We start from the raw sequence: 17,445 nt of genomic DNA, 5'->3' as shown, positions 1-17,445 counted from the left end.
TGTCTGAATGACAAAAGTAGAACCATACAAGTATGGTCTAAACTTCTTCAGAGACCACGCAATGGCAAAACACTCATGTTCAATAGTTGCCCACCTTGTCTCACGGTCCTTCAGTTTCCTACTGATGAAGCAGATAGGTTGTTCCCTTGCTCTTCCAGTTGACTCAAAACTGCACCTATCCCTGTGTTAGAAGCATCTGTCTGTACAATGAAGGACTGGTTGTAGTCAAGAGCTCTCAAGACTGGAGCTTGACAAAGGGCTTTCTTCAAACCTTCAAAAGCCTTAGTTCACTCCTCATTCAACCTGACCTTCTTGGGGAATTTGGGTGAGGAGATCACATTCAAGGGAGAAGCTATGGTCCCATTGTTCTCTATGAAGTTCCTGTAGTACCCAGTGAGACCTAGAAAGGCTCTCACTTTGGTCTGAGTAGCAGGGGTGGCCCAGTCTTGCACAGCTTGTACTTTGCTAGGCAATGACATTATTTCACCTCCTCCTACTTCATGTCCAAGGTAGACCACTTGACTCTGACCAATTTGACATTTACTAGCCTTTATGGTCAGGTGGCCTTGTTCAAGAGCCTGCAAAACATATCCTAGGTGGTGTAAATCCTCCTGCCAAGTGGCGCAGAACACTTCAATGTCATCCAAGTGTGCCATGCAGTAGTCCTCAACCCCATTCAGAACTTGATTCACCAATGTAGCAGTTGCATTTTTGAGTCCAAAAGGCACAACCATAAAACTGGTAGGGGCCTACTGGGGTAGAAAATGCAGTTTTCACCTTGGCATGGTCTTTTAGAGCCATTTGCCAATAGCCTGAAATCAGGTCAAATGTACTGAGGAACTTGGCTGAACTAAGTTTGTGCACCAGCTCATCTGTCCTGGGTAAAGGATGGGCATCAATCAATGTGACTGCATTAAGAGCACTTTAGTCCACACCGAATCTCAATTCCTTGGTTCCTGCTTTTGGCACTAGTACAACTGGACTAGCCCATGGCTCAATAACCCCAATCAAGCATCTTCTTGACCTCTTCCTTTATGTGGGATCTTGTATGGTCTTACATTCTGTAACCCCTGCTTTTGACATGGAGAATGCCACCAGTGAGAATATCATGCTGGCCCCAAGTGTCAGTGAAAATAGGGAGGCAAACTGATTTAACAGAGCCTTGCACTCCTCCTGTTGTTGCAGATTCAGAGCCGAAGAGAGTTTTATTCCTTCGATTGTCTCATCTGAGGGTTGTCCCCTGAGGATATCAGGGCGAGGCTCACTCGCCTCCTCCTCCTCTTGATCAGAGGCTAGAAGCAAAGCTCCTAGTTCTGGTCTGAAAACATAAGCCTTCAGACTGTTAGTGTGATAGACCCTGGGGGCCTCCTTGGGATTACCCAAGTCCACTAAATAATTGACCTCTCCAAGTTTACCCACAACCTTGAAGGATACAATCCATTTGTCCTGCAAGGCCCTCTGCCTTGTAGGTACCATATCCAAAACAAGCTGGTCTGGAGTAAACTCCACCATGTTGGCCTTCTGGTCATGCCAATGTTTGACCAGAGCCTGACCTGCTTTCATGTTTTCTGAAGCTTCTGTCATCATGAGTGCCATTCCCCTCTGGAGACCTAGCACATAGTCAGTGACCCTCACTGGCTGTAGGGAAGGAGCACTCTCCAACCCCTCCTTGATCAGGGCCAAAGGACCTCTGACCGGATGACCATAGAGAAGTTCAAAGGGGCTGTACCCAACCCCTGCTTGAGGGACTTCCCTATAAGCAAAGAGAAGGCATGGCAGTAAAAGGTCCCACTTCCTTCTAAGGGGTTCCTCTAAAGCACCTATCATGCTCTTCATAGTTCTGTTAAACCTCTCCACCAACCCATTGGTTTGGGGATGGTAGGCTGTTGAGAGCTTATAGGTCACTCCACAGCTTTTCCACATGGTTTGCATGCAATGGGACATAAAATGTAACCCGTCAGAGATTACCTCCTTAGGAAAACCTACCCTGGTAAAGATACAAAGGAGGGCCTTTGCCACTGCCTGAGCAGTAGGAGTTCTCATAGGTATGGCTTCAGGATACCTGGTAGCATGGTCTACCACAACCAATATAAATCGGTTGCCTGAAGGAGTTGGAGGGTCTAGGGGACCAACAATGTCAATCCCCACCCTCTCAAAAGGGACTCCCACCACAGCGAGGGGCACTATAGGGGCCACATTCTTGGCTCCATGCTTGCCAGAAGTCTGACAAGTGTGGCAGCTCTTACAGAACTATTCTACATCAGCCCCCATCTTGGGCCAGTAGAAATACAGAAATAGCCTCTCTTTGGTCCTCTTGAAACAAGTGGCCAGCCAGAGGAATCTCATATGCCAACTGTAGGAACTTCTGTCTCACCTCCTGGGGCACTACAAATCTCCTTTAGTCTCCTTGGGTAGACTCAGTAGGTTTACTGTAGAGGAGACTATCCTCTCAGTAAAGCCTATGCTTCCCTGGCTCTTGCCCATCCAGCTGGGAAGCTGTCTGCTGACGCAGACCTTCTAGAGCGGTGCACTCCTTTTTACCTCTGCTGAAGTCTACCCTAGAGAGTCCACCTTCTGCATCTAAAGGCTACAGCTTAGATCTCCAACGCAGAGAAGGTTTTCTTCCAGCTCTGTGTCACCAGTAGCTGTTTGCACAGAATTTGGTTGGTCCTCCCACTTAGCATCAGCTGCGGAAAAGGTCAGTGGGGTGACCTTAGACAGTCCTCTCGGGCATGCCCTTGTCCTATGTACAGGTTTAGGTTTCAGACCTTTCTTTATTCCAGAGATCTTGGGATTTCTCCTTTATCTCTTTTCTTGGAAGTTGAAGGGTGGCCCTCCTGTAGACTGGAGGTATTTGAAATCTCCTTAACCTTAAAGTGAGAGTCTCTTAAGGTTGCCTCTCTGGCCAATTTTGTTTGCTCCTGTTTTTTTGCTGGGAGGCCTGGGGGGTACTAAACACTACTCCAAGAGTTTTCAAATAATTTCCCAACAGGACTCTTCCTGGCACTTCATTCTAACAGGGATCCTAACAGTCATGTTATTGCACTGGATGAGAGCTGGCAGAATAGGAACCATCTGGACTGGGCCTCCTGCTAATTTAGTGGGACCTTTGGGTGCCTTAGCTACATCCTCAGGTTTAAATAAATGTTCATCAACCACTGTAATGCTTGCCCTAGTATCTCTGATGGCAGGGGTCTCCTGGCCATTTACAAGAACACTGTCCTTATAATATTCTTTGGTGTTATCTGGAATGGAGTTATACACATCCACATTCTGTTGTTCCCACAGACCATGGGACACTTAAAATACACTGGCTTTAACCCCAATTGTGTCTTCAGTCAGTAATTGAAAAGTGTGCACTTACCATTTGTGCTTCTCCCTCAGGGATGAAGGCTAAGGAAGCAGTGTGGACCCCTGAGGTTTTACCCTTATATCTGGGATCCCCTTTCACATGATCTACAGACCCACATACAAAACATTTCCCAAATATTCTCTGGAATGGGGGTTTCTTTTGACCTCCCTCTGGTTTGGCAGCAAAGGGTTCACTAGACCTACCAGGATTCCCATGGAATTTACCCTTGTTATGTTTGTGGTCCTCTTTTGGATGGTGGAAATTAGAATTCTCTTTACCCTCTTTATTGTGCTGCTTCCCCTCTTCCTTCTTGTGAGTTGCCCCAGAGTCATTATGAGTGGCCCTGTTGGCCACCCATTAGTCAGCAGCTTGTACTAGCTTTTTAGGATCAATTTCCCTAGAGTCAGCCAAGTGATGTCTCAGCTCAGGACAGCAGGCATCAAAAATAGATTCAAGCAAAAAAAAAGATTTCTCATTCCTTCAAAGGTGTGTACTCTGTACCCCTTATCCCAACCATTTACGTTTTTCAAACATTCACATACCCAGGCAGCCCAAGGGGTACCATCCGTCTTTTTGAGGGTCCTAAACGTCTTCAGGTACTGGAAAGCAGTCTTCCCAAATCTGGCTATTAATGCCAGTTTAACTGACTCATAGTCCTTTCTATCACTGGCACCCAACTCCATAACAGCATCACAGCCATTCAGGGGGAGCCTAGACATGATCCATGGAATCAAATCATTCCCACATTTTCCTTGCAGACTCTAGGTGTATTCAAACATACTCAGCCAATCCAACACATCAAGTTTAGGTTCATACATACTCACTGCTTCTTTAGGCAGGCAAGGCCCCTTGGGATTAGTAGACCTAGAAGACCCTGAAAGGGAAGCAGAATCAAGAGACATTTTTCCCATTTCCATTTCATGCTGCATTTCTATTTCTCTTAGTTTCACCTCTTGATGTTTGTTTTCAGATTGCACATCCAGTTTCTTGAATTCTAACTCTAATCTTATTCTCTTAAATGAAATATATTCTGGGCTTAGATTTGTAACTTGTGGGGTCAAAATGGGAAGTGACTGAGGTACAGGGGGAGGCTGTGGAAGAGGGTGTCTACCTTCTGGAGACTCCTCTCTCTCCTCTGTCTCCTCTGGCAGATTTGAGTTTGATTCTAAACTAGCATCCTCATCATTATCTTCCACATTATTTTGGTTAGTAGGCGTTACAGCCCTACTAACCAAGCTTTGGTGATTTAACCTTACAATCAATTCAATTTCTTTTCCTTTCATAGTCAGACCCCTACTTTTACACATATCTTTCAGTTGTTCTACTGTCAAGCAAGTCAGGGCTGACTCATTAGAGTTATCCATATTTGGCATGTTACAATTGCTTACTTTTTGGTGAAGATTAGCCTGGTGGCTGGTTTAGTTGTGCACAAGTACAACAAATTGTCAATGTAACCACTCTACGCCAATCCCACCGCCTGCCACCAGTGTTAGGTAAGAACGGATACAGTCACACTGTGTGGGACTACACAACACTTATCTGCTTGTTATTAGGTAACCCACCTTTTGGTATAGGTCTGTACTACACAAGTTGGCAGTGTGACTGCATCAATTCCTAACTAAAATCCAGGACTGCTGCTGTTAGTAAAGCAGGTTATAATGCAGAGATGGTTATAGAATTGAGAAGCTTAAACTGCAGAGGTTGCGCAGCGGTAGGCATTGAAGCGACAGGCTGCCCTGTAGAAAAAAGAAGCTTCCCCTGCCCTGTTCTCACCTGCGGTGGCTGGCGAGCAGCAGAAAACACCAGGAGTGAAGCAGGTACATTACGTGAGAGACGCAGGACTCTGGAGCTTAACCGGAGCTGTCAAAGGCTTTGACCGCATAGACCGGAGAGGTTGCAGCGGCAGCGAGTAAAGCAGACGCGCAAGGAGTAGCCAGTGAGTTGGCCTATGAAAGGTGATGCCGGAGCACTCTGTGAGACACTGCTGGCTGCATGTAATGGTTTTGAATGCCAAACTAATGAAAGAAAGCATATTTGCTATTATTTATATGCAGAGAGGAACCAAGAGAAAGAGGCTCATAACTATCATTGCCAAAGCCAAGAAAAGGCAAGATTAAAACCAAACTGTATCCCACATTGTCAAAGCCAAGAAAGGGCAACATTAATGTCAAACTGTAAACCTGATTACCAGAACCAAGAGAGGGTAATGTTAAACCATCATGGTCAAAGAACAAGAGTGTGAATGATTAAAACCAAGCTACAGCCAACATTGCCTAAGTCAAGAGGGGGCAATAGTGAAGACAAATAACTATCCACATTGACTAAACCATTAAAGAGAGAAGGGAAACAGTTGGACAATTGGCAATTGAATAAGTGGAATAAACAATATCAAGGATTGTTGGTTCCTTATGGAAGAAGTTGTGAATCTCAAAGTTGCTGAAGGTCAGAGACTTTGTCAATGTTTCAAGTTAACCTCATTAATTTAATCATGCAGTACTTGTAATAGTGGAAGGAGTTTTTGTCCTGGCAGGAGAGTATACTAGGAAAGGGTTTGTTAGTGTTAGTCCTGTCACGTTAGTGAAACAGGAAGAAGATATTGAAGTACTACATTGTGGTGAAAGGTTATAGTGGAAGGAAAGTGGCCAGGCCACTAAAGTTGTTTGATGACCTGTCGTAAAAATCACCCTGATGAAAACATTGTTGCGTTTATAAAGAAGCATTATGAAGCACCTGTCTTTCCTAAAAGAGAAGTTCTATGGAAGTCTACATTGGAAAATGAAATAGGTCTTTTTGTTTGAAAAGCTGAAGCTTGTGGAAACTTATTTTGCAGACTGATGAACTTTGTTTAACCCAGAGATAATCCAAGTATTAAGTGAAACAGAACTTGGATGTTGAAAGGAACTTTGGGTTATCCTTTGATTGGAATTTAACCATTGAAAAGAACATTTGTTAATTGGGCCTTTTATTTGAAAATCCTGCATTGAACCTGGGGAAGGGGATTCGACCTTGGTTACAAGAATAGGTACAACGTTTGCCTTTGAATTTAATTGCTATTTCGTTGAACTTGAACAGCCATACATATATTCCTGTATGATTTTGTTATATGTACATGTGAGGGACAGATACCTTTTGATGTTAGAGTGTTTTCCTTTAGTCTTAGTTTTTTAGGCAGGGAAACCCTTGTTAGGTTACGGAAAGTGAGGTGTTTATCTCACCCATATAATTTAATAAAATGGTTACTCATGAAAAACCTTTACCAAGTTGTTTGTCTCGCAGTTCTGACCCCTCACAACCCTCATAGGGAGGCTCTTTATTTCACTGCAGCTTTAGTTTTCATCACATTAATCTTTTCTATTATAGTGACTGAACGCTTCATATATTTTTTTGTGAAGAGCATTCCTCCTATTGGTTGCTTCATCCCTATTGATGGCCTTTTCCAATGTGCCTTTGGCATTGGGCTACATGAAAAGCGACTACCAAATTAGTCAAAATATGAGATCTTTGGTATAGGGTGATCACTACTCGTCATAACCTATCTTAGCCCTTTGGGCCTGCCTCTTGAACAGACTAACAGTGCTGACTTGGTCCTAGCTATCAGTCCAGTATCATCTGCATACGAGAGCGAAGGGAAGAGGATGCCACCAATCCTTAGTAAGTCAGTTTTGCAGTCTATTAGAATATCATCAGGGTTTGAAACTGAGGGCAGTTGGGAGCAATATAGCTTCTGTTTGTAGCCTAGATGAGCCTGGTTAGCTATCACCAACAACTACCAGTAGCTACTTTTGGCTCCCCAGGTCAACTGCTGCTGAAGAAATGCACCTATGTGAATTTAACTGTGCATTTGGGACAATCTATAAACATTAGGTCATATCCATATGACATTTAAAGAATAAGGAGTCATAAATAATGGCCAAAATAATATGTTTGCATTGTATGTGGAAGTTAGATTTGCAGACCACTATGTACTAGCTCCTTGTTCCCCAGTGGTGGCTCCTGGTCACTGGTTAATGCTGGATATCCAGGAGCTGCTTTTTGCTCCTGCTTAACCAAACTTAATTTCGATCCCTGTATCATTAAGATTATTAATGTAAATCGAAAACAGTAGAAAATACAATACGCACCCCTGCCTCACACCGGATTTTATGGCGATCCATGAGGTACATTGTCCATTTTCTCCACTCCTTACATAGGCTTAACTGCTTCTATGCAGAACCATTAGCATTTCCAAAAGATAGTGTGGGCATTTTAGGCATGTGAGCACCTGCCAGAGTTTGTCTCGGTTAAACATATCAAAGGTGGTGCTCAGGTGCATAATATATAATGAATTAGCCACCAGAAGATAGAGATTTAATGCCTGGTCTGCTGTTCCAAATGTCGACGGAAGCCCAGATGAGTTATAGAGAGGATAATTATTTTAACTACCCACTGTTCCAACTTAGAGAGCAGGCCTCTGCCAAAGATCTTAAATTTGCAGTTCAAAAGGGAGATAGGTCTTTATGATGTTGGCAGAGATCAGTCACCCTTTTTGAAACTCGCAACAAAGGTAGCCCTTCACCAAGTAGTAGGTACAGTTTGGGTGCTAATGAATGCGTTAAATAGAGTTGTTAATAACGGTCCCCAAACCTCTATTAGATCCTGAAACAAGTCTGCAGGAATTCCAACTGGGCCGGGTGAGTGGCTTGAGATTGAATTGCTTGCATCACTTCCTCTACAAAAAATAAATATCTGGGTGTGGTAAAAAAAGCCCCGTGCAAGACGTGGGGCAAGATTTGAGCTCCTCAATGGAAGCACCCATTCAAAATCTTGAACAGTGGATGGCTTCCAATATATATTTTGGAAATGAGCCAGTGAAAACCTGATCAGACAACGTAACCTCCAATCCAGTTAAGACCCTATTGTACCATGGGATCTTTGCTACTATCTCCCAGAGTTATTTGGAGTCACTCTCGGTAGCTGCTACTTCAAATTCTATTCTAACCATGCAAGGTTGTTAAATGGTTTACAATTTTCCAATACATTTCAACAAAATGGTTTACCTCCTTTGTTCACTTTGGCGAGTTTTCATTTTGTCTTTTTCGTCTTGTTTTCGTTTGAATTCTAACAATTCGCTCTGGAAGTAGCACAAAACGTAAGTCTATTAGCTTTTTATCCAACAAAAGCGTTAAGCAAAACCGTACATCTCTAGATAACTCTAACATGCAAAAATCACATAGCTTTGTTTCCCACCTGCCAGCTTGATTGGAGTTTGCATTTAAAAATACAGTCCATTTACAACCATGGTATTCTTACACAGAACAGTTACTCTGCACTTAATGATTGTTCATCATGATGAGATACTCTAGTACCTTTATCACACTGTTCTCAAAACCGTCTCTTATGAAAAGAAACGTTATTTGGCCAGTACAGTTCTTTGCACCAGACCACCAAAATTACAATATACTTGAGAAGAAAGTTTCCAAAATAATCGCATCTTCATATATCAGACTACTTACTTTCAGTATAACAAATCAAAAGATATGCCTTGCCCATGTCAAATGGTAAAGGTTAGGACTGGTGGCCTGCAAAGGTAAACCATGTTGAAAAACACGTTTATGCTGCGAAGGAACAGGGTTATCAAGACTAGAGTAACTAATGTTCTGAATGGAAGAAAGTTGTAATGTAATCGTTTTAGTGCAAGAGTCTGAAGCCTGCATTTTGCTACATGCTTTGGACTATGACTTCCATGATCTCTTACCATTGCCTATGATGGGTAGGGCTAGCGAAAGTTGCAATGTAAACCCTCTGGCGACCAAACTTTGCAGACACCCGCTGTATTGCATCTGAAATATTATTGGATTTCTATTAGCAAGACCAGCTTTCTGTAGTTATCCTACCATTATTTACAATGCTTAAACGTTTGGACCTTGATAAAAGACATGGAATATTGCGCATCTGTGCTGGCATGCACTCTATATATCAAATATAGCCACAAAGGTTTCCCTCCGGCTGGTATTTACCTTGAAGGTCATTGAGGAGGTCTTAGGTGGTGTCCTAAATGATTTCTTATATGTCATCACTGATGGTATCTGACATGTTCAAAGTGATGGCATATGTCATGTCGACCATGTGCTTTGAGGCTGCGCAATGGGGGCCTCATAGTTAAGATGGTGTAGCTTCCAACTCCTGCTGAATTTCAGGGGTTTTGTTTGTTTGTTTGTTTTATTATTTATAATGCGCGAGCGTACCCGGGGGTATCAGGGCGCAGCCTTTACAAGAATTTTCGAAGCTTAGTTACAGTACAGAGAATATACATAATGCAGGAATAAAATACACCATTGTTATATACAAGTCAGTGGTAGGCTTGCAGACCATTATATACAGGTAAACAAGAAGGCACGCAGGCAGGTAATCAGGAGGCACACGTGGTTACAGATTGTGCTGGCGGCTCTGGCACAACAAAGTCTTAGCGGGTCTCAAGTTTCAACCAGGAGACTACCAGTGAGCGGAAATTCTGGTAGAGGATGTCAATTCTAAGGTTAGGTGGCAAGGAATTCCAAAGCAAAGCAGCTTTTACTGGGAAGCTGTTGCCCCCTATAGTGGCCCGCTTGTAGTGGGGAACCGATAGACAATTTTTGTAAGCAGTTCTGGTGGGTCTTGATGAGGCCTGCCGGTGAAATCTGTTGATCAGGTAAGTTGGGGCAGCATTGTTCAGAGACTTATGAGTAAGTGATGCCGTTTTTAAAAGAATGTAATCTTTGGTTGAGAGCCAATTGTTCTGTTGACTGAGATTTGTGATGTGTTCCCTTCTAGAAATGCCCTAGGCTGCTCTGAGAAAATTGTTCTGAAGGGTTTGCAGTTTACTAGTGGTAGCCTTGGTAGATCCCAGGTATAGGGCGTTGCAGTAGTCAAGGCGAGACAGAATAAGGGCTCTGGCGAGTGTCAGGCAGCTGGAGTCCGACAGGAAGGGTTTGGCTGCGCGGATTAATTTGCAAGTATAAGCCGTAGAAGATGCAAGGGAGCTCACTTGTCTTTTGAAGGAAAAATTGGAGTCAAGATAGAATCCCAAGGTTTTAACCTCCTGTCTGACTTTGATGTTGTTACCCTCAATCATAAAGGAATTGTAGGCCAGGCCGAGTTTTCTTATGTTGAGTGCAGTGCCTAAGATGATGAGTTCTGTTTTATCATCATTCAGGCATAGTCCCTTATTGACCATCCATGCCTGATGATGATGTACACCCTATTTAACAAGGCCAAATCCTTTCCATAATCTCCAGAAAGCGGAAGGAGGATCTGAGTATCATCTGCGTAGTTGGTGTAGGTGATACCGAGATGATCCAGATCATAGAAACGGGGCTTGGTAAATATGTTGTATAGTGTGGGGGAGACACAGGAGCCCTGAGGGCCACCGCAGGTGATAGGTGTGAGGTCTGCTGCAGCTGTGGGAGAAAAGACCCTCATGGTCCTACCATTAAGGAAGGATGTAATCCACGTGATGGCCTCCGTTGAGAAGTGGGCTGCAGTGTGGAGGTGTGAACATAGGACAGAGTGATCGACCAGATCGAAGGCTGCAGATAGGTCAAGGAGAAGGAGTAAGGCGGCTTGCCCATTGTCTCTGAGCGAATCGATCTGGGCTTTCAAGTCAATGAGAGCGGTTTCGGTCCCATGTTGGGGCCGGAAACCGGATTGTCTAGATCCTAGGAGGTTGTGTTCTTCCAAGTGCTTCTGTATTTGTACATAGACAACCTTGTCCAGAATTTTTAGTAGGAAAGGAACGGTTGTTATGGGTCGGTAGTTGGTGGGTATGGCAGGGTCTAGAGTGGGTTTTTTCAATAATGGGAGTACCCAGGATTGTTTTAAGTTAGTAGGGACGGATCCAGTGACGAAGGAGGCATTGATCAATTTTGTGATAAAAGGGGAGAGGTCCCGGGCAGCATCTTTGATGAGCTGAGCAGGGCATAAGTCTCCCTGGCAATTGGGCGGTTTCAGAGATAGGATGATTTTTTCCACTTCCAGAATATTGACTTTGGCAAATTGGAAGCGGGCTAAGTCAGTGGGCATGGGTTTATCATGGATTTTTAAGTTGGGAGTGTTATTTAGGGACACTCTTTTGTTGGAGATTTTACTTTGAAGAGTCACAATCTTATTTGCTAGGGCATTTTGAATTGCTGAGCGTCAACTTTTATATTTAGTGCAAGTAGGGGTTTCTATTTCTTTAAGGATTGAAAAAAGTTCTTTCATATTAGATTTGGCTTGGGATATGCGAGAGTCAAATGAAGTATGTTTGGCCAAGTAAATTTCTTTTTTGTACAGTGTAGTTAGTTTGGAGAGTTTGAGTTTGTTTGAGTCTGAAGAGTATTTTTTCCAAATGGCCTCACAGCTTCCTTTTTGCTGTCTTAGGTTTTTGAGGAATGGAGTATACCATTTGTTGAGGTGCGTTTTTGGTTTACTGGATCTGAGTTTAAGGGGGGGGGGCGATACGTTCCAGTGAAGTGGCCATAATCTTGTTATATTCTTCGACCAGGGACTCAGGGTCTAGGTCGTCTGACAATGTATTGAGAGTGGGGAGTATATTAGGGATACGTATTTCTGCCGTCATATTTTTCTTGTTTCTGGTGAGGGTAGGTGGGGCCTTGATAGTGGGCTGAGGTGGTGGTCTATCGGTAGAGAGCATAAATGATATTAAATGGTGGTCAGTCCAAGCTAGAGGTGAGATATTTGTGATATTCGCTAGGCAGTTGTGGTCGGCCACCTAGTCGAGTATTCTGCCTTTTGAATGTGTTGGTAAAGTGCATCTTTGCGCGAAGCCTAATTCAGTGAGAGTGTTGGCTATAATGCTGGCAGGAAGGTCTTCCGGGTCATTGTAGCTCAAGTTGAAGTCTCCTAGGGTGAGTGCTTGGGTGGAGCTCTTAAGGTTGCTAGCTAGAATAGAGTTAAGGTCTTCATCGAAGGAACCAATGGAGCCTGGTGGGCGGTAGATCAAATAGATGTTAAGAGTTTGGGTGTTTGTGAGAGGTATTTTGACTGCTAGTGTTTCACAAGAGGGGGTATCTATAGTGGGGGCTAGTCTCAAGGTAAGACTGCACTTATGGATGATGGCGACAGCACCTCCTCTCAAGTTGGGACGGTCTTGTCTCTGGATGGTGTAATTGTCAGGGATAGCCAGCATGAGCATAGGGCCTGCTGCTGGGTGTAGCCAAGTTTCGGTGATGGCGAGGAAGTCAAGCTCTTCTGTCAGTATTAAGTCTGCGATTTCTAAAGCATGAGCTACCAACGATCTGGCGTTGATCAAAGCTCCCTTGATCTTAGGGCTGACTGTGTTATTGGGAGTGGAGTTTCTCTTTTCTGAGGTGGTAGTATGGCGCTTGTCCTGTGGGAGTTCGGGAGTGCCCAAGTTGAAGGAATTAAGAGAGGGTGTAGAATGGAGTTTTTGTGAAAGGTTACCGATTTGTGTGGCGAGATTCGGTCGGACTGGTTATGTTCTACAGTTTTGTGTGTTGGGCAGTGAGCGGGCCAGGGGCTCATGGATTTTGGCTAGCCTGGCTCTGAGGGTCATTTAAGGCTAAATGAGGTACTTGGTTATTGAGTGTAGGTAAGGCTGGCAAATTAAGTAGTTGTGGAGCCATCTTAGTAAGTGGTGCACTATTAATGCTAACCAGGATGTGGGCCAGCAGGTAGGTGGTGAATAGACACATACTAGATAATAACCGCAAGCTAATGTGGTTAAACTGAGTTGCAGGAGTAAGCAACTAGAGACAGAATGAGGCAATTTGGCTGAGATGCGAAGGAGTGCACCTAAAATTAAGTAAATTAAGTAGAGGTAGTTTGGCAGAGGTGCAAGATAGATGCAAGATAGATGCCTAGCATCAGGATTAGGCGGTTTGGCAGGAATGTGCATATCAACACCTAGATTCAACTGAGGCGAAGAGGCAGAAATGCATCAATAAATACCTAGATTCAAATGAGGCAGATTGGCAAGAATGCATGTATCAACACCTAGATTCAAATGAGGCAGATTGGCAAGAATGCCTGGAAACAACAGGATTCGGGTGAGGCAGTATAGTTGGGATGCAGAGATAACATTGTATATATGTTAAAGGACATTTATACAGTGCACTATTGCCAACAAAGTGGTCCCCACTAATCAACTTTGCTACTAGAATACAGCAATAGGTAGCTTCAGTTTTGCAGATAGAAAGCACAAGTGGGCAAATTCGACTATGCTAGGGCAATGCAAAAGTGGGCCTGTTAAGTTTTGCTGATGGAGTACAAGAAGCATTGGGCATTCATATAAATCACGCAATAGGTGCCATATGAGGCACAGAGTAAGCGTTGACAGAATGTGACAGATAGCAGGCACAGTGAGTCGAAAATCGGGAGCAGTAAATCAGCGGAACGCTTAGGTTTTGAGGAGCACTAGATGAGATAGTAGCGGGGGATTGTGCACGCACAGTTGGCAGTGAATGGGACGTATTGAGTAAGGGTGGAGGAGCGCATGTCTCGAGGCTTTAGACTTGGTAGGAGCAATCAGATAACAATCAGGTAGCGTAGGCTATCATTTCTAGTGGCAATGGGTTGCACATATGTGCACAGATTAATAGTTCGGATATGCAAGTTTCACAACGTTGGGTCGGCCCGTAGCACGTTGCAAAGGTGAGGTCACTCGGTACAGTGCGGCAGCTGGGGAGGGTTAGAAATGTTACCTTTGAAGGTGATCCAGAGGGTCTGGCTAACAGCAATCACGGCATACAACAGGCACCAGCCTTGATTCCTTGGGCCTTGGAGCTCGTCGGCCGGCTTCGCCTGCCGGCAGCCAATGGCAATGAAGAGGGTTCAGTAGCCAATCGGCAGAGGGCACTGACTACTGCTAGGAGCCTGGTTAGACAAAGCAAGCTACAGGCAAAAACGAACGGCCATTTTGGAGGTGTTTGGTACCTCGTGTACCTGGATGGGGGTAAAAGGCACAAAAAGTGCTCCTTTTGGCAGATTTTGTACTGGTCACTGGATTTTCATTGCAGGGCTTCCATGAGCGCCCGTGTGCAATAATGGAAAGTTGAAATTGCACATTTGCAAAAGTAACGCGATGTGGCAGCGCTTACCAGGATGTGCTCGGGGTTCAAGTAAGCTTCTCCTTTGTAGGCCCGCTGCTCCTGCAGGGTGGGGACCTACTCAGTGGAGCTCCTGCTCCTCGGGTGGGGTATGCAACTGCACGTCACTTCGCATTAAATCTGCACGTCACTTCGACTAAAGTTTTTTCACAGGTTTTCAAACTTTCGAGGGTTTGCACTGAACTTAATCACCCTAACTGTCCCTTAATTAAAGCATTTCACTGAATGATAAATAATATGACTCAGTTATGTCATCAAACTTTTTCTTCAGCCACGCAACATCGGGTTTATCAAGTATTTCATCTTTTTTGCCACTAGATAAGAATGATCACTAATGGTGTACTTGGATGAGGAAGAGGGTTGTCTGGGTAATGCTAGAGATTACTATTGGGACACTAACAGGGAAGGGTGAGGTGAGGTAGTGGGGGACTGTGACGAGGAAGAGTGAGGTGGGGTGATTAGGGGACTCGGACAAGGAAGAGGGACGTGGAAGAGGGATGTGGGGGTAAAGGTAAGACTACTATTGGGTAGTGGGATGGGGAAGAGGAATGTTGTGGTAAAGATAAGATTACCATTGAGTACAGGAATGAGGAAGTGAGATCTGGCAGAAATGACATGGATTGCTATTTGGTACTAGAACGAGGAAGAGAGAGGTTACAGTAAATGTAGGATAAATAATTAGATACTGTAAGGTTGTCGAAGAAGGAAGCTGACATTAGGGTTGCATGTTTGTTGCTATAGACCTTTATTGATGTAAACTATCACCATCTCCAAGAGGGGTTTCCCCGCCTCAAACTAATAATTAAGGATCTGTCAAAATGTCTGTCCAAATGAACGTTCGCTGTCATGTGTCACAACCTACTTCGATCCCTTACACTACAACTAAAGACTAATTTAATCCAACAGAAAGTTCCTTCTCCAAGAGCATGACTCCCCTTTCCTGGTATATGGCTGACATTCCCAAACTGTTATCTTGCAACAAGGTGCAAGGGGGAACGACTCCCTTCCCCTGGCTTGTAGCAATCTAACAGAAAGTTCCTTCTCCAGGAGAATGACTACCTTCTCCTGGTATACGGGTGGTGTTCCCAAAATGTCCTCTTGTAAACAAATGCCAGGGAGAATGACACCCTTCCCCTGGCTGGTAGTTCCAGCACTCTGCACAGTCAACCTTCTGGACCAGGAGAAAGTCTCCCTTCTCCTGGTACTTGTCTGCACTTTTCAATACAGTTCACAAAAAGGCCCGGGGGAACGACTCCCTTCCCCTGGTGTCTCGTCAAAGTACTTGAAATGATTCAGTTTTCTCACCAGGAAAATAACTCCCTTCTCCTGGTGTTTGAGAGTTCTTTTACAACTTGGGTTCTATATTGGTATTCTTTCACAGGATAAACAAAGTTTTATATTGGGGTCCCAGACCCTTCTGTGTTGGTCAGTGGGCTTATATTTACCACTGATACGAGGAAGATTTCCTCAGATCCACTCTTCTCTCCTGTTCGGGTCCCAGCCAGACCCTTCTCTGGTGGTCAGTGGGCTTATCTCTGCACTGTTATGAGGAATATTTCCTCGGATGCACTCTTCCCTTCTGTTGGGTCCCAGACCCTTGATGGCCCTCTGACCCGCCTCACGCTTGCCCCGGCATGAAGTGGAGATCTCTTTACTCCCCCCGCCCCCATGTCTCTACCGGTCCACCCGTGCTTCCTGTTACCTCCTGGGAATTGCCCGCATGGCACTGGTCTCTCCAAGGAATGGGGTTGATCCCCTTCCCACTTCCTGCGGGCGTCAGCTTCTTCACTGCTTCTCTGCAGTGGCTTAGAGTGTTGTGGCTATTTGCAGTCTCTGCACTATTCGGGGACCATGCTGTCCACCTCCACACCTGCTTCCCCGCTGTGCTTGGTCCTACCGACGCAGCACCCATCACGGATTCCCTCAGCTACTCGCTGCCATCCTCTGCAGTGCCCTCTCTTCGAGTTGAGTGCTCGAAACTCCCGGGCTCTCCGACGTGGAGGGAAGGCAAATACTTCAAGTCCTCCTTCTCTCTCTATTTTATGGGGCTTACTCCGCCCGAGCGTAACATCAACACCTGTTGTCAATGGCTCCTTGGCATTCCTCATGCTTCCTGTGAGCCACCTCGTCTCAGTACTAGGACAGTCAGTTATCCTGTTGTTTTCTGTGCTCTTCTTCTCCCTAGTACTTTCTGTCTTAGTTGTACCCTTAGTACCATAGAAATACATCAATTTACTTTCAATATAGTGGTTTGAGACGGGGAGGGCTAAGGCATGTGGGGGTGTGATGTTATACAACGGGTTGCACCCAAGCTAGTCGTCCTTATCCCTAGAAGGGAAGTTCCTCCCCATGAGGTCCTTGTAACCACCCTTATAGGGGCTATTGGTTAGCAGCCTCACCACCCTAGCCTCATGGAAAGGGACTCCCTCCTGGGGAGAAGTGACACCATCCAAAGGATCATCACAATAATCGGACAAGGAAGAGGAATGTGGCAGCAATGTTCGAGATGACTATTGGGGTACTGTGATGAGGAAGATTGAGGTGAGGCCAGTTGCGCAATGTGATGAGGGAGAGTGAGGTGTGGGTAGTGATGGACTGATGGGGAAGAGGGAGGTGGGGTAGCGGGACTGTGACAAGGAAGAGTGGGGTGGGGTTTGTGGGGGACAGATGAGGAAGAGGGGAATGGTGTTAATAGGATATTGTGGCGAGGAAGAGAGGTGAGGCGGTGGGGCACTGTGACAAGGAAGAGAAAGGTGGGGCAGTGGCAGACAGTGACAAGGAAGAGTGAGGTCAGAGTAATGAGGGGCTGTGATGAGGAGGAGTGAGGTGGGGTAGTGGGGGACTGATGGGGAAGAGTGAAGTGGGGTTAGTGGTGGACTGACGGGGAAGAGGGATGTGGGGAAAAAGTAAGATCATTAATGGGTACTCGGACGAGGAAGAGGAACATAGATGTTCAGGTAGGATTACTTATTAGGTAATGTGGGAAAGAAGAGGGATTTGCAGTGATGT

General features: G+C 44.9%; 1 protein-coding gene across 1 annotated transcript in view; it reads right to left on the bottom strand.

Moving 5' to 3' along the window:
- EPSTI1 (epithelial stromal interaction 1) overlaps positions 1 to 17,445 on the bottom strand; it is a 636,716-nt gene that overhangs the window by 66,466 nt on the left and 552,805 nt on the right. Inside the window, exon 9 of the mRNA XM_069639242.1 lies at positions 8,389 to 8,462. Coding sequence (XP_069495343.1) covers positions 8,389 to 8,462 — 74 coding nt within the window. The remainder of the gene's footprint in view (positions 1 to 8,388; positions 8,463 to 17,445) is intronic.

Source organism: Ambystoma mexicanum, chromosome 7q (assembly GCF_040938575.1).
Source record: "Ambystoma mexicanum isolate Mex_15411 chromosome 7q, UKY_AmexF1_1, whole genome shotgun sequence".
In the NCBI taxonomy this organism is placed as follows: domain Eukaryota; kingdom Metazoa; phylum Chordata; class Amphibia; order Caudata; family Ambystomatidae; genus Ambystoma; species Ambystoma mexicanum.
This window is presented reverse-complemented; position numbering and strand designations above follow the sequence as displayed.